General features: G+C 39.6%; 1 protein-coding gene across 4 annotated transcripts in view; it reads left to right on the top strand.

The window, feature by feature from the left end:
* The window catches only part of il1rapl1a (interleukin 1 receptor accessory protein-like 1a), a 287,392-nt gene that overhangs the window by 132,348 nt on the left and 134,078 nt on the right, over positions 1 to 20,966 (top strand). For all 4 annotated transcript variants that reach the window (XM_077536446.1, XM_077536448.1, XM_077536445.1 and 1 more), the window contains exons 4-5: positions 14,381 to 14,567; positions 17,955 to 18,108. In XM_077536446.1, the coding sequence (XP_077392572.1) occupies positions 14,381 to 14,567; positions 17,955 to 18,108 (341 nt within the window). The remainder of the gene's footprint in view (positions 1 to 14,380; positions 14,568 to 17,954; positions 18,109 to 20,966) is intronic.

Below are 20,966 nucleotides of genomic sequence, written 5' to 3'. Positions count from 1 at the left end.
CATGAGTCCCCTGTTCTTGTGTGACTTTTCTTTGGGTATGCCTGCCGCCTTGCCACACTATTTAGGTAATTAAAGACTCAAAATTGTCCTTAGGTTGGAATGTGAAAGTAACATGTCTCCATCTTACCACAAATCAGCCGGCATAGGTTCCAACGACCCTAATGCAGATAAGCAGAATGGAAGTTGATGGAAGGATGGATAATCTGCTAAATTAAAATGTAATTATAACAAACAACTAATGTAACAAATATTACAGACTTAATGTAAACGCTCAGTGGGCCAGATTAAATCATGCAGCGGTCCATGTGTGGCCCACAGGCCATACTTTGCCCACCACAGGGTTCTTGCTCTGCTAAATAACCAAAATACAGTATTAGACTATCCGTATAATGCAGCTAGAAAACTGTATTAGTAAACATTGTTAAATAAATACTTAATTGACAGGCTCAGTAAAAAAAAAAGTGAGCATTATTATTTTTGTTAAGGCAGAATTTGATGATGTAGCTAATGGTGTGGCAGTGTAAAGCACGAGTCAAGTTGCAGCTAGTTTCTGTTGCTATAGAGGTGCACGATAAGATTAAGATGCACAGTGGTGTCGCGGTAACTTATTAACCTTTGCGACGGATAACATCCTTCAATAATTGGCTCATTGCAGCTCTTCATTTCGCAGAGTTTTTAATAAACTGGGTTAAAGGCCTCTTAAGGAACCAGAGAGGTTTGAAGTGCGCTCGCTAAGTGTGCCTGTGTGACGGAGTATATGTGACTGATGTGCCCACAGTTTTGTGCAATAAATGAGTGTTTTATTATTTTTTTTAATATCTGACTGTGGGATGTTGTTCTTAAAAGTTAGAATTGTGAGCACACTGTACGTCTGCTGTAAGAAAGTGCCTGGGGTTTCTTAACGTTGCCTTGGCGCCGCTGGTATTTTTTTGTCTTCTCACATGGCACAATGTGCGAGATTTTCCTTTGAGCTGAAATCGATTGACTTTTTTGTCAGAGTGTAAGCCTTTGAGTCACACTTGTGACCTGAGCATTCCTCCCCGAATGCTCCTGTCTTTGTGCTCCATTGCGTAACAACTTGCAGACTTTAATAACCACAAAACCGAGGTGGGTGCACTTCATGCGTCATGCTTTTTTAGCTGTGACTATGTAATGTAAAACTTAATCATCAGCAAATTACAGTATGAACAGTAAATGAGCTCTATTATGCATTTTCATCAAAATTTCAACCAGGGATGGGCAACTTTAATGTTGGAAGGGGCCACAGTTTTTCATCCGTGCTACTAGAGGACCACATACTTCCTTAACAGATGTATGACAAAAGGCCATTTTAAATATGGACGAAATACTTGCATATGTGCAAAATATGGCATCTTAATATATTTCATTGTTCATAATACAGTTCTCAATGCATGTATAAAATATACAGTCTTCAACAACAAAGTTAAAGTACATAAGGTGTTTTTTTTTCCCCCAGTGCAAAGGGCTCTCTTGCATAAAAATGACCATTCAAAACTGCTTAACAGCAAACCATCATTAACTCTTTGACTGCCACATGTTATCAAAAAAAAAAAAAAACGCAGTTCCAGCCGATTTTGAGCATTTGAACTAATCTTTCAAGGCAAACAGAATATTGTGTGTTTACTACATATACAAGGTGCGTACCACATGAAAGATCACACTCCGTTCTTTCATGAGAAAAAAAAGTATGTTTCTACCTTATTCTGTTATTTAGTAATCACCATTTGAAAATAGGTCATTTGAGTGACACTGAGCGAAAATTGAAAAGGAGAAAAGCTTTTTGTGAAGAGATACGTTTTCTCCACAACAGTGACACAAATATTTTTTGTTTAGTGACATCCTTGAAAACGTTCTATTTCATCAGATGTCATCAGATTCCTTCATGTTTCATTGCATTTTTCATTCAATTCTACACAAAAAAAAAAAATACAATGCTGAAATCTGCTGGCCATTGTTAGTGGGAGTTTTTGACTCCACAACCCATTGACCAGGCAGTGCTGCACTTAGACATTGCAACGATTTATTAAAAAAAAAAAAAAAAAAACATAGTTGACATAATTTAACATTTATGGCGGCATACATCATGATTTTACTCATCGTTATTAAACGTTTTTGGCTGGCAAAGAGTTAAGTGCAAAGAACTCGTGTGCATTTTTCACAAAACTCAACTCACTCCAAATGTGTATATTATTGAGGAAATATATTTGCCTTGCATACAGTCTCAAATCCACAATTTTTTAAAATATGTATTTGTGAATTTTAGTTTATTTTAGTTTTGAATATTTTTTCTCCAGGAATTTTCCCCCCACCAATTCCCTCAGTGTGTCATGGAAAAATACTGTGAAAGTTTATCAGTGTTTTTTTTTTTGTTTTTTTTGGGGGGGGGGGTAAATATGTTTTTCTCTATTATTATTATTATTATTATTATTATTATTATTATTATTATCTGTTTTATACCTCGGGGATCAAGAATTACATTTCACATTGAAGACATCTCGTTAAATTAACCAGTTTAAATGCGCTAGCCTTGTCTAATGCAAGTGACTGTCTTTTACCGCCCCCAAAAACTGCTGGGCCAATGGGGAGTCTGGCTTTCATTACCATGACGACAGAGGGTGGAGCACGACTGTGCTTTGACGGTATAGCTGGGGCAGCATCGCACCCATGGGAGATGTGGGCGTGATGCATAATAATACCGCTGCATGATAGTGTTTCAGACTGTGTAGTCCGGCAGCCAGACTCCAGCCCTCGGATCTTCACTTAGCCTCGCTGATCATGTCACAGGGGGAGAAACTTGCTGTGGGGGCGGTTATTATGTTAATTAAGCAGTTCTGCAGAATGGCTAGCTCATGGACACATTTTCAGAAATAGAGAGGTAGCAAAAGGTTTGTTTCATTTTATGTGTATCAATACAGTTAAGAGTTCAATTTTCCATTGCAATAGATACTGTTGACACGAGGTGACCGAGAGGACACTTTTATATATAAATGGGCTGAAACGCTGTAGAGTTTGTCTTTTGGCTTTAGTTTAGATGTTCACTGAACCAAAGTCTCATGAGATTTACTGACATCTCCTTCTCTCATTTTGGGGACACTTTTTTTTTTTTCTCAAACTCCAAATTGTACCATTGTCATAGTGTTCCACTTTGGATGCTCCACTGTGGATTGTTTTATTCCACAGCTGCAACATATTTTTATACCTGTATGACCGTTATGAATGGTAAAGGGAACATATTGTGGAAATGAGTCTCTGGAGTGCCCGCCCGCCCATCAAGTGTGAAATTACACAACCAAGTACATTTTTGTGAGCTGACAATGTGCCTTTCCTCCAGCATTTCCTTTCCACTCATGAATTGACTGCTACCTGAGCGTGTATCCGCTATTTTCGGACGGAACTGCTATCATTTCACCGCCAGCAGCAAAGAAGAGCTGCCATGTTGTCGGGCGCACAGATTGGTGTTATCAACGTTAGCTTCAGATAACCGGCACCTAAGTACGTTATATAATATTACATGGTATCAATCACAAGCATAGCCGCCACAATGTGCCAACACTCCAGTTGAAGTATACTGTATAGGTTCCATGTCAAATGACCCAATAAAATTAACCAAGCAAATTTTGATTTTGATGAGACTTGATGTACTTATTGATTGTGATGACATCACACTAATCACTAATTAAAGGTGAATTGGAGCTGGCGTTTGGGTGCTATGGGCCTCCAAATGTTGGCATTTATTGGATAAAAAAAAAAAAAAAAAAGGGTCGTAGCCACCTTCCTTTGAACCTTTGTATCTCAGGAAGTACTGGATCAATCTTTATGAAACACAATTGTTGGAAAGAGAATTCAAGAAGGATTCCAAATATTTTGTTAAATGTAATCTGTCTCGTTCTCTAAAGCTTAAAAAGTTTCAGACATGTATTTTTTTTTTTGTTGAGCAGCAATTAGAAGTCAAAGTAGTTTGAAAATTGTACATGATTGACAGAATCTGTGGGGTCAAATGATAAATCTGAAGGTCAAGTTACTAAAATATGTACCAATCTAAATTATTGCAAATTTGGAAATCCTTGTTAAATTCCCTTTGCAACAATATCTGTTTTGTGAAGAATGACCCTGCAGTACCTTAGATATAAGAGTTCAAATGAAGGTGGCCACACACCATTTTGTAGAAAATGTTGAATTTCAGATGGCCATAGCTCCAAAACCCTTACTCCAATTGACCTTAACAGTAAGATTAAGTATTGTGCCATCAATATCAAAAAGTACACCAAGTTTCATTAAAATGAAAATCTGTTTGGTTCAAGATTTTATTTTATTTTTTTTTTTTTTTGATGATTTGGCATGGAACGATCAATGGCATGCCCCGCTTTGGCACAGGGTGAATTGAGTCATTTTATTAAGCGACCTGAGGATTGTTTTAATTTGTGAAAACCTTTAATATCTTATTTATACATTGCTTGTACACCAAATGTTTTTGTGATAGATGCTGTTTATCTCTGGAACTACCTACATAGGCTCCAGTGTTTACCATGGTGGTGACCCAAATTGTACCCAAGAATGTGCTGTAGTTTATTAAAAAAAATAACAATAAAAAACTACACAAACACAATAGTATCATATCATAATCACAGTGAATAGTTGTGAGACAATCCAATGAAAACATAGTTAGTACATTGAATGACTGAATCAATGAATCAATGGATGATTGGTTTATTTCAGCTCCATACATAAACAGAAAAGAAAACACAAACAACTTTTAAACAAGCCAATTAATAACCGAAAAAAAGAAATGTTTCATATATTATCAATGACACAAAGCTTGAATTATTTTACATATTGAATTTGTCTTAAAGCTCAACAGAAAAATGCACAGCTGTATTTTATGTTGGTCCTCACTTTACATGTTTCAAACATAAATAAATCCCTTAACTTGTAGTTCTCTTATATTGTTAACTACACGAACAAGCAGTTCCAGTGTCTTCAAATATGTGATAGCCATAAATTTTAAAATACCAGATCCTATCAATATTTGATTGATTCTCTCTAGCCAACTTTGTTAATTATTCTAATCACTTTTTTTCTGTAATTTAATAATTGGGTCTCTATGACATGAAGCAACACAATAGAAGGGTAGAATATATGAAGACATTTCTTATTTAGGAAGTCCTTTTACTTTTTAAATAACATCCACTAATTTAGCTTATTTCCATTGTGTGTACTCTCACAGTTTATGAACAATAACCATTCAAGACACTTTGTTTCAGTAACTTGTTCAATTTCAATACAATTTAAATTAAGCTTTATATCAGTTGAGCTTCATACTACAAAGCACCATGATTTATTTATTTTTTTCATTTGATGATCAAACCACTTTTGATGGTGTTTTCTTACGATGCCTGCAAATTACCGTATTTTCCGCACTATAAGGTGCACCTCATTATAAGGCGCACCTTCAATGAACGACATATTCTAAAACTTTTTCCATATATAAGACGCGCCTCATTATAAGGCGCACCTTCAATGAATGGCATATTCTAAAACTTTTTCCATATATAAGGCGCACCGCATTATAAGGCGCACCTTCAATGAATGGCATATTTTAAAACTTTTTCCATATATAAGGCGCTACAGTAGAGGCTGGGGTTACGTTATGCATCCATTAGATGGTGCTGCACTAAAGGGAATGTCAACAAAACAGTCAGATAGTCAAACTTTATTAATAGATTACAAACCAGCTTTCTGACAACTCCATTCACTCCCAAAATGAATAAAGAGCTGTTTTATTATTTTGTCTGAGGTAAAGTATTAGTATTAGCTAGCAATCCAAGATGGCGGGATCTTCTGCGCATGTGCGTCACCGATCGTGCAGTGTCACCGATAGCATCTTGACAGCGAGACCTGTTGCGGCTCAATATTGATCCATATATAAGGCGCACTGGATTATAAGGCGCATGGTCAGCTTTTGAAAAAATTGAAGGCTTTTAGGTGCGCCTTATAGTGCGGAAAATATGGTACTTAATTACGCACCGGTCATAACATCAACATTTTTACGTTAGGACCAAAGTCAGTCTAGGAAATCCTGTATTTCTATTTCCTATGGGAAAAAAAAATAGTTTGAAAATTGGAGCAAATTGCAGGGTGGAAATCAAGCAAATTGTCGACCATTGTGGGAAGGCGGCTTAATCTCTTTGTTTTTTCTGCATCTATACCTCCTCCCTACCCTCTTCCTTTCTTATTTGGAGATACAGTAACAATGATTGGAATCGGTCAATCATTCAACCTCACAAACACACGCGGACTCACACTCCCAAGTATTATTTCATAATAATCCTAGTATTGTATTTGTCATGTAAAGTGGTTGATTCCTTGTGTGCCTGCCAGTGTGCATGTGATAATTAACATGGAGAATCACATCACACCTTATTCAACTCCAGCAGTCATATGGATTGACACTTTGAACAGTAAGTCGACCTCTGGCTGTCCATCAACATAACGAACTCGCGCACACCCTTCCGCAATGTCACTGTGTTTGTGTGGATGTTTAACAAATACATCTGTCTGCTCCCAGTGGAACCTCAATGGCTCAGCTGTGTTATTTCTGATCATCTTTGCTTTGCTTCACAAGGTAGCCGATTGCCTACATATGCAAATATGTGTTAACAACGCGTGATTTTACATACCCTTCACGTGGACATGATTTGCCGGAAGCGTTCCTTCTTCCTAACTTAAAGGCTATTGCTTTTGCATGGAATGTCCTCTTTTTGCTTCCAGCAGAATTTCCTTCTTGCATGTTTAGTCATCCACTAAGTGATAGAGCAAGAGTCCTCAATTAAGTGTTGAAATGGTCCAGCTGAGTGGCAATTCTTCCAGTCAAAGTCCAGAAAATTGTAAGGAAAACACGCATCCATTAGTCCATGTTCTATAGTGTCAAACCTGATAAGTCAGTTCTGTGCCACCCGTTTATTTTCTTTTACGTCCCCGTAGGAAGAAACAACATTTAGCTACCTCCAACTCTGTGTCGCCACTAATAATAGTACCATTTGTCTATAGAAGTGTTAAAAGTACACCTCTGCATAACAATGTATGCTTAATAACATTCAAGAAAAAAAAATGAAAAAGAAACTTAGACGAATTTACAACATAGAATAACTCTTAACATTGTTCGTTTTCTTTGACAGAAGATTTGAAGTGCATCAATTTGCCTGTAATCAAAAGAAAAGAAAGAAAGAGAGAGAGAGAGAGAGAGAGAGAGAGAGAGAGAGAGAGAGAGAGAGAGAGAGAGAGAGAGAGAGAGAGAGAGAGAGAGAACGACTGCCACCTACTGTAGTGGATCTGCAATCACACTTGTTTCTAGTGCAGCAAAAAAAAAAAAAAGTGTATTTTCCCATGCGCACACATTTACTACTCAAAGGCTAGAAAAGAGTCCCGTAAATTCTCCAAAAGTTGTGCAGGTTAAATTGGGGTGTTGGTCCAAATAATGAAATGCTACGGCATGTCTGGGTTCATATTGACAAGTCTGGATCCAGATTTGGTCTGCTTAGTGAAGTCCCCTGTTGTAGAATTTTATTTTTCTGCCATTCTCCCACTGCCGCCTTTACATTTGTCTTTCACACCTCCCCACAAACAGTCGGTGCGTGTGTGTTTTATAGCTGCAGGGGGTCAAAAGTGTTTATATGAAAGAGGTGACTCCCTTATTGCTTCCATAACCTGAGTAGATCATATGAAAGCCCTGTCATTTGCAGTGAATGGGAGCATCTGGCAAGCCTTAAATGTAATGTAATGAAATGGAATGAAAAGCCAGTGTGGACCTCTCCTCCAGAATGACCAGGATCACTCAGGCACAGCAAAGTGGTGCAATGCTGTACACTGTATGAACACAAGTATCGAGGTATCAGGCTAATACACCTGCATTAAGTGAAAAGTGGGAAGACTTTCTGCAAGATTGTTTCTATGGAATTCCGCTTGCGTTTATGGAGAACTCACAAAGAAGTTTCCAGTCTAGTTCTTGCACAACAAACTTCTCCAAGCATGCTTTTATGGACATTGCTCTGTGCCCTAAGACACAGTCACGCTGGACAAGACAAGGACCTTAAGTTGGAAGTGCAGCTCCATTTGCATTGGTTACTATAGTAACAAAGTAGGTGTCAACGTAGAAGACCACAGAAAAAAATAAAAATTTCCATCTCTCCATCCAAGTACTCGCTTGCAGTCAAGTTATGGTGGTGAACTCCTTTGCATAACATTCAGTTCAGTCTCTAACCTCTTTGCTTCAGCTAAGCTGCAAAACTGGCAGGTCAAAAGTGAATCTCCACATTTGCCTTACTGAAAACCAATAACATATTGGTAAGCAGTGTTGCCACAGTTACCTTGAAAAAGTAACTTAGTTACTTTACTGATTACTTGGTTTTAAAAGTAACTAAATTGCGTTACTGATTACTTGATTTTAAAAGTAACTAAGTTAGATTAAAAGTTACTTTTTTAGTTACTTTCAGCAGCTGCCGATAACACCATCCATCTCAACATAAAAATAATGCAGTAGAAACGGAGTTCCAAATACTTTATTGAAAGTGCATTTTTAACATGAAAATAAAGGTTTTTTTTTAATGAAAAACAAAATAGGCAGTCTCTCTTGACTTCTTGTAACGTAAATACTTTTTATAAAACAAAAAATAAAAATCTATCCAGGTTGAAAATGAAAATCCCCTAAATTCCTCTATTGTTTGTTTGTTCCGCTATTCCAGTGTGTACACATGTATCAGTTTAAATATTTATTAGTAGTTATTGACAGTTATAATTGTTTTTTGGTTTGTTTGTTTTTTCTCTTCAAAATAAGGATCAGGAAAACAAAAGGTTGATAATTTAATGTTAAATATAAATATTTAACCTTTAGACAGACACCAACACAATTAAACAGAATATTTGCACATTGTGAAGTATTTCAGAAACATAAATTTAAGACATGAAATAAACCTACCGCCCAGCCAAAAGAAATATGAAGCCACCTTATGGAACAATAAATCTATCAAACACATTTTAACCACTTAATATATGCAAAAATATTTCCAAAAGTTCATTTCCCTTTTTAATCAACAATTTTTGTATTTAACAATTGTTTTTTCTTTTGTCATCACTTTCATTTTTGGTTAATGTATGACATCTTTTTTTTGTTTTTTTAATCTGAGACACGATGATGACCACAGAATCACTACTGTTTATATTTTGTTTTTTGGGCTGTCGTAATCACGGGCACGTCTCAGTTCTCCTATCTGCTGCTCATGCTAGTTGTAGACATTGACAGGGAGCCACAAACTGAGAAATGAGATACTTGCAGTGTGCTTTTAGCTTAGCTGGTGTGTTGGCTGTGGGACATACCTGTGTCGTTTGAATCCATGCATTGGATCGTCACGGGAGTTATTCTTTTTGGCTCGCGCGCAGTACCAACGCCGGCCCGGGACACACAAGTGCACCGAGAGGACTCGATAGCCATGGGAAATACCGAGATGTACGGCACCGGCTTCTGCTAACTGTCTCCATTTGTATGTTGTCACTCGTTGCGCGCGCGCGCGCCGTGTCGCGAGCACGGAAACACGGAAGTCGCTTGAATGGTGATGCTACTGAAATGTAAACAAAACAAGTAGAGCACGGCGCAGAACTCTTGCTATTGTTATGAAAACCATAAAGCCTCACTCGCAACCGATACGGTCGTTTAGCTCCCCTTGACGAACGATGGTTCGGTCGAATCGTTTTTTTGTTCCACCCCTACTGAAAACGTGACTTGTCTGACGTCACTCCCCCTGGCGAGAGGGCGGAGACGACCTCATCCCATAATGCTTCACGGACCAGTTGAGGATGGAAATAAAAATTTTTTTTTACCACTTTTATGGTCCATAATGCACACTTTTTTTGTTGTGTTGTGTGCCTGTTGGTTAATAAAACTAGTAGTAAAAGTATCATCACTTTTGTTTTGAATGTGCAAACCATTCATGACCAGACCATGGCTGAATTCAGTGTGGTGATCAATGACTTCTGCCTCATCTTCGTAGTTAGCAGTAGTTGTTTGTGACTGTTACAACAGTGAGATAGTTTGCCTTCTTCATGAAAATGTGGAGTAACGCATTGATTCTCTGGACAGTAACTTTAATCAGACTACTTTGTAGAATAAAGTAACGCGTTAGACTATTAGTTACTTTAGAAAGCAACTTTTTTTTAGTAACGCGTTACTTAGTAACGCGTTACCGGCAACACTGTTGGTAAGGTTGTCACTATTGAATATTTTATTTAGGGATGGGCGATTACCGATACCAGGTATCGGTATCGCGCCGATACCAGCCTTTTTTTCAAGTACTCGAGTACTCGTGACGCGGACGAGTACAAGCGACCTATGGCAGAGGGGGAAGACGTTAAGTGAGTCCTCCTTGCCTGTAACTAGCGCTAGCTTGCAGCAGTTTTTCATCAAAACTTCACCAGTTTGGAAATACTTCAAAATTGTGAATCTTAAACTAAAAGAGCATTTTTGTGTTTTATTTTGAGCATTAAGACTATTGAAGAGTGACTGTGCTGTTTTTTTTGTCAAGATTAAAGGAAATATATTTGTTTAAAAATATCTTTTAGTGATTTTTTTTTTTTTTTTTTATTTGTCAAAATGTACTACTGGTATCGGCCGCTGGTATCGGTATCGGTGAGTACTGAGGGTCTGAGTATCAGTATCGGTCTGAAAAAAAAGTGGTATCAGACATCCCTAATTTTAATTTTTAGAATCAATTATTCTATCAATTATTCCACCAATTAATCAGAAAACACAAATAAAAACACAAATGTTTTGCAAAAAAAACAAACAAAAAACAAAACAAAACAAAAAACAATTACTGCCTGGTAACCATTGATTGGTGTTTAGTTGGTATTGTTCAAAACCAGAAGTGGGTGAGTCAATGAATTTTGAGAGTCCGTCATTCGGTCAGTCATCAGCAGTCAGGTCACCCTTCCGTCATTCGAAGTGGGCATCACGTCGTTATTTGTCAATCCATCAGCAAAATGGGACGTCAGTCATTGATGGCTTGACAAATTTATTGACAGATTGATGATTACATTGACAGACAATGCAATGCTTAGTTTGTCAATTATTCGAAGTTTCCCGTGAATCGGCAATCGTCAACAAAATGGCTGTCCCTCATTGACGGATTTTCTGTCAATATTAACGGAATGCCCACCTCTGTTTAAAACAAACAAACAAACAAACAAACAAGCAAATCTATGGGCTTTTTAATGACACATCATCCCACAAGAAGTGTGTCATCAAATTGCACAGCATGACCAAAGAACTTTGTAAAAGTCACACAGACCTCCGATGATAGCACCTCAAAAGGTGGATTTTTGTCATGTTGACTTCACCCACCCCCCAATTTCATTTCAGTGCAGTTTAAACAGAGACACCGAAAAAAGGCACAGAATTCTTCTTTTTAGAGGTCTTGTAAAGTGCATCTGTTTGGCTCTAATGTTACCTCCGAAGGTAGAAAATAGTAGGCTTGACATGCCCTCTAAAGGATGTCTGAAAAAGGTTGAAAAGCAGACTTTTAAAGACAGGAGTACATTTATGATCATTTTAAATGATGTAACGTACATTTCAAGCCGTTTAGAACACCTGGACACTTAAAGCTGTCCGCATGTTTTTTTTTTTTTTTTACCATTCAATGCTTCTATCAAGTTAGATACAAGAACAAAATAAAATGTAATGAAAGGCTGGCATTGTGAAAAAGTCTTGTTTTTATGCCCATGTTGACATTTTAGACTTAGACAAGGCGAGATGTGTTTGTGCCTACTGGACTTGGCAAATTTTGCGACGCGGCGCAATAAGTGATGCACACCGCCACATTACTGCTTGACCTTATTAATGCTTTGGTGAATGAATGGCAGCAAATCCCTGCAGCCAGGTTGTTATAGCAACCGAAGGTGCCCTTGTGCTTTGTTTGCGTGTCTATATATTTTGGGTGCTGAGTGTTGTTGATGCAGTGGACACAGGTTGCTTTTTAATGGCTCAGATAATGACGGTGATGATGATGAATGCCGTATTAAAATAGCATAGAGTGAGAGACATCAGGCGAGGGGACCTCCTCCAGCTAAAATTCATCACAGCTTAAGTGTGTTGATGGTTGCTAGGAAACGAGGAAGCGGGGGCGGGTTCGGCTTGTCCATTCTCGTCCTTCCTGTTGGGAGGCCCGAGGGTTTGTCTCCTCGCTTATTAGCATTCCCAAGCCCCGGCTGACTACCCCCCAACACCTCCTATCACTCCTCCATAAATCCTATATTGGTTGCAAGTGTGAATTATTGACTCACTAAAGATGCTGAATGCGTGGTTACTGCTAAACCCACAAACGTCGTCAAACAGCGGGAGGGGCTGAGCAGAGGTGGATGAAAATTACTGGAAGGACATTACAGGGGTGAGAACGGTGTAGGAGGCAAGGACATTACGACAGAGTTCAACTACTATACTATGGTGGCGGCATAAGCTGGATTTGTAAGTAAATCATAAATACAGTCAATATTTGTGGAAAAAACACTTCACCGAAATTGTCAAGAGCATGATAACTGAACCAGAAATGGAACCTCTTTCTTATGATTGGGTTTTGGATTAGATCATAGGGTCATTTTGCTGTAATCATGTTGATGTCAGTTGCTATGCAATAGCTTTTATCTTATGATACTGTTGTCAGTTGATTTGCAGTTTCTATGTCTCTTGTGATATTTGTAGATGCTAGTATTCAGTTGCTACTGTATGGTGCTGATGTTTTTGACACTTATTTTGCAGTGCTATGCAGTCAACTTTATCCCGTATGATGTTGTCAGTTGCTATGCGATTTGCTACATCCCTTATGATGATGATGATGTATTTGTCATTTATTTTGCATTGACACTATGATTTTGTAGTTGCTATGTCCCTTATGATTCTGATATCAGTTACTATGCAGTTGCTATGAACTGTATTAGCCACTGTAGTTATTCTTTAGTCATATACGCCTTTATTCTGTCTTATAGAGTTGTTCATTGCCCTTAATGAAAGTTAATGAAAGACACTTTTGTCACAAGTACAAAGTTTGATGTTCCTTAGCCAAAATTCCTCTCAGCATGTCAAGGTTGACTTTCTCTACTCTTCCATGAAAGCTGGTCTTCCATGTTTTCGAGGTTGCGTGCATGCATCCCAAGCGAGGTTTCTCAGTCAAGGGTTCTCCGTCAATTGTTTTTTCAAGGACGCCTGAATCCAGCCCTGCTCTCTGTTGTTACGTTGTATTTTTGTAGGTAAAGAAAGACTTTTCTGGTCCTAACTCTGCACCTCACCTGATTCTATTAATACACGGGAGTTTTGTGAAGTCTGTAGGAGCTTCAATGCTAATAACATAAATGAAAGCCCAACGGCCATTAATTCACACAAAATGAACATAACATAAATATTAAAATTGGATATTGCCTTTGCAGTTAAATAAAGGTTTCATGATGCACACATATACAGTATATATAAGTTTGTATAGATATACACTGTGGCATATTTGCCATAGAGAAAGAAAATAACATGAAGACACCACGGAGAAATAACTGTATTCAAGTGAGGCTCATTTAGCGAAGAAGAAGAAGAAGAATAGAGCATGCACACAAGGCGAACCAATGACCCGTTTAATCGAGGTTTTCCGAATATGTTTATATGAACAAGAATTCTGGTTATGAAAGTAGTAACCTCGGGGTCTTATTCGGGTTTTGCATATTTGGATTAATGCCTGTGTTTACATGGACTTTCAAGATAAATTTGCAATATTCAGGTTTTAAAAGGGTTGCGTGTAAATGTACTTGAAAAGTCAGGATTGGATGGATCAGGTATTTGTGCATCTTACCCCCGAACCGAGGTAAAATCTCTCACAAAGGCATCAAAGCGCTTCTCTCTGAATTTTTTAACTCCTTACAAAACTGTTTTTGTATCAATTGATGTGTATGTCGATGTAGACTCTAATTGATTTCACTTTGATCTTATTCAGATCTATTTCGGACTGAATCAACACTAGATCCGGTATTACACTCCATTGCATTTTACAATTGCAATTTCTTGACAAAAGACTTTTGTCTGCATGTTAATAATAAATTGGCCGTTGCATTCGTTATCAATAACATAGCGGCATATGAGGTGTCAGAAAAGTTCAAGGACTGGGGGTGCAAAATATTTCAAATCCAAAGTAATCCTACAACTTTATGCCACACCTTCATGTACACCTGGAAGGATTTTATAGAAAATCAATATGCACTTAAGTAATATATACTAAAGCAGCATGGTTTAAGATGGCAAAATATGAAACCAAACTTGTTTTTGTTTTTTCATCCACAGCAACTCCACTTATTGCATGAAGGTGTCCATGTCGTTAACCGTCGCGGAAAACGACACGAACATGTGCTACAACTCCAACATGCGGCGGATGGAGAAGGCTGAGCTCAGCAAGAGCAAAGACATCCTGTGCCCTGACATTGACGACTACATTGAGCCGGGCAAAGAACCAGACATTACCTGGTATAAGGTGAGTGAGGTTCACCTTTGAAGAGATTTATAATCGGAACTTTAGTTTTTATTTGTTTAGAGATGGATGGATGGATGTTTAGAAGTCTCTGAAGTGTCTACACACCAATCTTGAAATGAAACAACCTAGTAAATCTTTTGTAATCGGCCTATTTTTAATCCTGTTATGTGTTGCGTAACATTGGCGCTAATCTACATAATAAGCAGCCCCATGCTGGGTTTGTCCAACTATGGCATGATCAGATCAATCTACATCCACCACGGGTGAAACGCCCTGCTATCCTGTCAAATATAAAAGGTAAGCAGAGTTGCAATGAGTTTTGTCCTAGCGAGAAGTGTCCATGAGTGCAAATGTTTATAAGTTGTTATTGGGTGCTGTCTTATCATTCTTGACCCTTGGGGTATTTTGACGTAAGTCTGTCACAGACATGTTACTACCACACTTGGGAACTTTTCTAAGTGATCAAGTTAAAAATGTGCATAGCATGTCTCGGCTAATTCAGCACTGTTGTGGTTTTGTGAGAATCATTTAAGGGGAGTCTGTTTATACTCTCGAGAAACATTTCTGAAAGATTAATTGGTTTGTTTTGTTTCTAAATGATATTTAAATTGACTTTCCAGATCAGTTAAGCAGATTATGAATGGATGCAAATCAGTGCGATGTATCATGTACTGTATCACAGTGCGTTTTGAAGGGAGTACAAGATGGGAAGAACACAAAGGGGGAAAATGATGCAATGTCACCCACTGCCCTGAGGACCAAGTGGGTGACCTACAAAGGCTCATCTTCCCTCATCGCATCGGTTCTCGCCTCTCCCGGGTCCGGCAATGCTTGCGGACAGCGTAGAGCCCCCCAGTGAAGGGTTCAGGCCAGACTAATCACAGGCAGATCAGCAGTAGATTAGCTGGACGGCCGTGACCTCTAGGTTTTTCCAGAATTCAATTACATTTCAGGTAATGACAGTGAGCGCTGGAAACTGGAGTTATTTGGACCACTGCGGGGCCACCGTGATTGAATTCGAAGAATGCCGGGAGCAATGGAGAAATGGAATCCACAGAGCCGTCGATGTCCTGGCCTGAGTGCCTAAGATCTTGTTTCAGTCACACATTAATGTATACACGTGCACAGACTAAGCACACAAAAAGCATGTATTATCCTTTGTCACTAGTATTGCACTAAAAAGATAAGTTTAGTTGTTAATCGTGGTTAAACATCTTATCTTGAAAAAGTAGCTTAGCTTCGCTTGACTGACTACTTGATTTTAAAAGTAGCTAAGTTAGATTACAAATTACTTTAATATAGTCTTCAGCAGATACTGACAAAACTGTTAACATAAAAATGACACCCACTTTTGCCACCTAATTTGGGTGTCCCAACTTTTTCGTCTGAGGGCCACATACAGAAAAATAGAAAGCTGCAAGGGCCACTTTGATTTTTTATTATTATTTTTTTAGTTATTTATTAACACATTAATTGCCAGACCAGCAAAAAAATGCATCATTTGACGTATTTTTCCGTCAATGGCAGTGAATGAGTTAAACATGGTAAAAATCAATGAAGCAATTAGAAATTGTTGATATAATGTACAGTTACTTATTGAAAACTGCTAACAGTCACAAGGCAAATAGTGACCCCTGTGTGCCACTATAATAAATACGCCTCTTCACTGAGCAGCAGCTGATCCCAACTTGACATTCTGAACCACAAGAACAATCGGTCATCAACTGACCACACTTAACCATTAATATGATGGTTTCACATTTTTTTTCATTGATAATTAAGCATTAATTAATGTGTTGTTTTCACAAATTGGACGTTGACACTAAGAAACAAGTGGATGAAACTATTTTTATTTCTGGAACTGAATTATTAGCTGCAAATTTGTGTCTTTGCGTAGCTAGAAATGTTTAATCCACCCTCTTTTATTTTATTTTTTTTAATAAACAGCATTGAAAAATTATTTTTAGTATTTGCTGTGGGCCGCCAAAAAATGTATGGTGGGCCGAAAATGGCCCCCGGGCCGTAGTTTGGACACCACTGATTTAACGGGTGTGGGGGTGAATTGGTTTTGTTTTTTAGTATTCACAACAAGGCTTGTCCCTATTCCCCGTTAATTTATGACAAATGAAATTTCAGAAAGAACCTAAAATGTGCTAGAACCAGAGGGTGGGCACTTTTGTCTGTCTGTCAGCCACATCGTTGACATATGGCTACATTTTCCGGCAAGTGCCCTCGTCTTTAGCGAATGTTTTATGATGTGAAGCCTTGAAAAAATACATGGACTGAGAAGGACCGTCAGAAGGCCAACTGACCCGAATTGATGGACGAAAAACTGCTTCAGTTGGTGTTCAGTCCATGTATATTTTTCGAGGCTTCATGTCATAAAGCATTCACCGAAAATGTGGGAAATCCCTCAACGACATGGCAGAAGTGCCCACCTCTGACTTTAACCTTTACAGTTGAACATAATTGGACCTTTTTCTAAGCTTTTAAATTCACATCGCCAACTGTTCAGTGTTTCAGTATATTTTACACAACTTGCTGTTGTCTTAAAATGAGCTGAACGGTAAAATCTACAACAGCTGTTCGATCCATGGGGTAAATTGCATTTACAATTACCGTATTTTCACGACTATAAGGCACACCTAAAAGCCTTCAATTTTTTCAAAAGCTGACCATGCACCTTATAATCCAGTGCGCCTTATATATGTATCAATATTGAGCCGCAACAGGTCTCGCTGTCAAGACGCTATCGGTGACCCTGCACGATCGGTGACGCGCATGTGCAGAAGATCCCGCCATCTTGGATCGCTAGCTAATACTAATACTTTACCTCAGAGAAAATAATAAAACAGCTGTTTATTCATTTTGGGAGTGAATGGAGTTGTCAGAAAGCTGGTTTGTAATCTATTAATAAAGTTTGACTGACCTATCTGACTGTTTTGTTGACATTCCCTTTAGCGCAGCACCATCTAATGGATGCATAATGTAACCCCAGCCTGTAGCGCCTTAAATATGGAAAAAGTTTTAAAATATGTCATTCATTGAAGGTGCGCCTTATAGTGCGGAAAATACGGTAATTAAATTGGAATTTAAACAGTCGTATTTTGACATCACATGACCAAGAAGACACCTAACAATTGATCAATCATATCTCACCTTTGCAAAGCTTCAGATGTTCCAGAGTAAAGTGGCCACTGATCTTAAAGGGTGTCATCAGCACGTTGTAACAGAAATACAGAGAGACTGGAATCTTCACAGAATGGCTTAGTAGTAGTCATCCTTAGAAATGTTCATGGACTAAACAGCGGTTGTGAATTTTGTTTCAAGCATGTGACGTGCTTCGTTGAAGCCTTTAGTCTAACCAGATTATATTGTAATTCCCAGGAATGTCATCCAAAGCAGTGGCGTGCCAGCATCATCCAGAAGAGAGACATCCTGTCTTTCCAGGAGGTGAAAGAAGACGACATTGGAAATTACACCTGCGAGGTCCAGTTTGGCGGCTTTGTGGTGAGGAGGACGACGGAACTCACCGTTACCGGTAAGAGGTGCTCGGAGTGCCGAAAGTCGCGTCACCACTCGGAGGCGTTGGGAAGTGTGGTTAATGTTAGATGAATAAGCGTCAGTCGTTTGCACTGGAGGGGTATTTGAGGCAATGAATTGATGGCAAACACACAACATGCACACCGCTGAGCACTGATGCAACATCCCGCTGTTGCGCTAATTGCTGCGGGAGGCTGGGGCCGGCCCGCTACCGTTTCGGCTTCTGCTTCCACCGCAGCACTTTCCAGTTTCAGTCTATTGGCAGTGAAATACTGTACTTAAGGTTTAATACACACACAGACATGCGGAGAGCTCCAAGATCAAAGGCCAAGGTCAGGAGATTTAGTGTGCCCAAATCTACAGTCTGTTGTACATCAAGCCTAAATCTCCTGCTTATCATTCTTGACAACCTGCTCTTAATATTCAGTGCTATTTTGTATCGATTGTCAACTTACTGTCTCATTTGAGTTCATGCTCCCACACCATTTGTTATTTTGTTTATTATTTTGTTTTTATGCATGAGACTCATTTAATGTTAGCAAAAATACATTTTTGAAATAATAAAATTCTTTAATTAAATAAATAAACAAATAAATACATAATAAAGGCTATTGACAACTAGTACTGGAAGAAGCTCATAGGCTGGTAAATGTGTTCATATTTTGCTGTAAATTAACCAATATAGTATCAGTAGCATATCAACTATTCACAAAAAGTTGTGGATTTTTGGCTTTTGGAATGCAGTTGAACTTTATTCAACCTGCTCTAAATTTTTAAATATACACATCCAACTCTACACTGTTGCAGTACTTTTTGCACAACTCGCTGTTCTGTAACAAGGAACTGAACCGTAGAACATATATAACATTTTCATATCCTGAGACCACGACAACACTTAAAAATTGATCAACGCTACATTGAGAAGCTTCTAACAGGATGTCGTCAAACGGAAATGAGCCGAGAGTTCAACTGGTTGCTACAGATAGGCTGGAAAAGTCATGCACAGAAATGGGCGAGCGTGCGCCTGCGATTGCACAATAAATGACCTCCTGTGTCTAATTGGTGGTTTTTCCTCAGGCATGATGGGTTCTTGCAAATCAAATTAGAGGTGCAAGTTTGGGCCATGGAGCTTATTTATTTATTTATTTATTTATTTTAATCACATGTTACCTCTTTGAAGGAATGGTGGAGGAATATATGTAAAATACAATTGTTAGAATTTTGGGGCATTTCAAAGCTGGTCGCAATACAATAATAAGTGGTAAAGCTTTTGTGGTACTTTCTGAAACCACTCTTTTTTTATTTCCAAATATATAGTTCATGGATAAAATCATTTTGCATTTGCATAACCAAGTTGCTTGTATGTTTATGTCACGCCGCCACCAGGCGTGGCGGTTCATGCTTTTATTTTTGTGTCTCTGTTTCCCGTTTTACTTTGAAATCCTAACTCTCCTCTCACCCCAGGTCACTTGCCCTTCCTGCCGCTCACTCATTACCGGTCCCCGCCCATGATTATCACCACCTGCCACCAATCAACCCACACAATAAAAGCCACCTGCATTCTCCCCTCCGTTGCCGAAGTGTCACCGTCAGTGCATGGAAGCGTCCCACAGTCCTTATGTCCTTGTTCATGTTGCCTAGCGTTGTTGCCTTGTTTTTGTGCCTTTTCCTCCCTTTTGGAGCGCCTTTAGTTACCCCTTTTGCCTTGAGCCCTTTTTCCTCCCTAGCGGAGCGCTTTCTGTTGTCCCCAGTACCTTTTGCCTGTTTTTTCCTCCCTAGTGGAGCGCTTTTTGTTCTCCACTTTTTCCCCTCCCTGTTCTCCTCTCAGTTTGAGAGGAGACCTTTGTTGGCCGGAAATAAACCTGCTGCCTTGGTGGCCTACCTTACGCCTGCGTCTGAGTCCTACTTGTCCTCGCCTTGTCAGTACACTTCGGCCAGCATGGACCCAGCAGGCACGGTCGAGGCCGCACTGCAGAGCCAGGAGGCCCGGCTCAACAACCAGGACTGGATCCAACAGACCATGCTGTCCCGGATGGAGGAATTGACCAGCCAGGTCCACGAGCTGGTAAGCCTTTCACGGCGTCAAGCGCCAGCTCCCACTGGACAGATTCCTCACCCTGAGTTCTCTGTACCGACCACGCCATTCACCGGGGTAGGATTGAGACTGGCCTCCCCAGAACGATACTCCGGTGAACCCGGACGCTGTCAGACTTTCCTCACGGAATGCGACATTCATTTCGAACAGTTACCACAGGCATTTCCCACAGCCCGATCCCGAGTGGCATTCATGTTGTCTCACCTGACGGGACGGGCCAAAACCTGGGCGACCGCGGAATGGGCCAGGGGTTCCTCGGTCTGCCAAAGCGTACAGGACTTTCAAATCGCTTTGCGCCAAGTCTTTGATCCAGAAAACAATGACCGAGAGAAGGCACGAGCACTGAGCCGACTTCAGCAAGGCAACGAATCTGTCAGCGACTATGCAGTTCGCTTTCGAACGTTGGCAACGAACAGTGGCTGGAACGCCATCGCACTTCACGACCATTTTTTGAAAGGACTCTCACCTGCCATTCAAGAGCTTCTGGTTCCCGTAGATCTCCCCGCGGACTTGGACGCCTTGATTTCCCTCGCCATCCGGACCGATCATCGTCGCCAGGAGCTGGCCAAGATCGGCGGGCCGCGAAGGAGGGAGGAACCTATCCCCTGGACGCGGACACCGGAGGCCAGAAGGCCGCGATTCATCGCTCCTTCCCGACCGGAACCAGGAGAGGTGGACCTCGCTAGCGACGAACCCATGCAACTGGGAAGGGCTCGGCTTTCGCCGGAGGAGAGGCAGCGCCGACGCCGAGAGGGCCGCTG

The sequence above is a fragment of the Festucalex cinctus genome, chromosome 11 (genome assembly GCF_051991245.1).
Source record: "Festucalex cinctus isolate MCC-2025b chromosome 11, RoL_Fcin_1.0, whole genome shotgun sequence".
Classification (NCBI taxonomy): Eukaryota; Metazoa; Chordata; class Actinopteri; order Syngnathiformes; family Syngnathidae; genus Festucalex; species Festucalex cinctus.
Note: the sequence above shows the minus strand (reverse complement) of the source record. Positions and strands in the feature narration are given on the sequence as shown.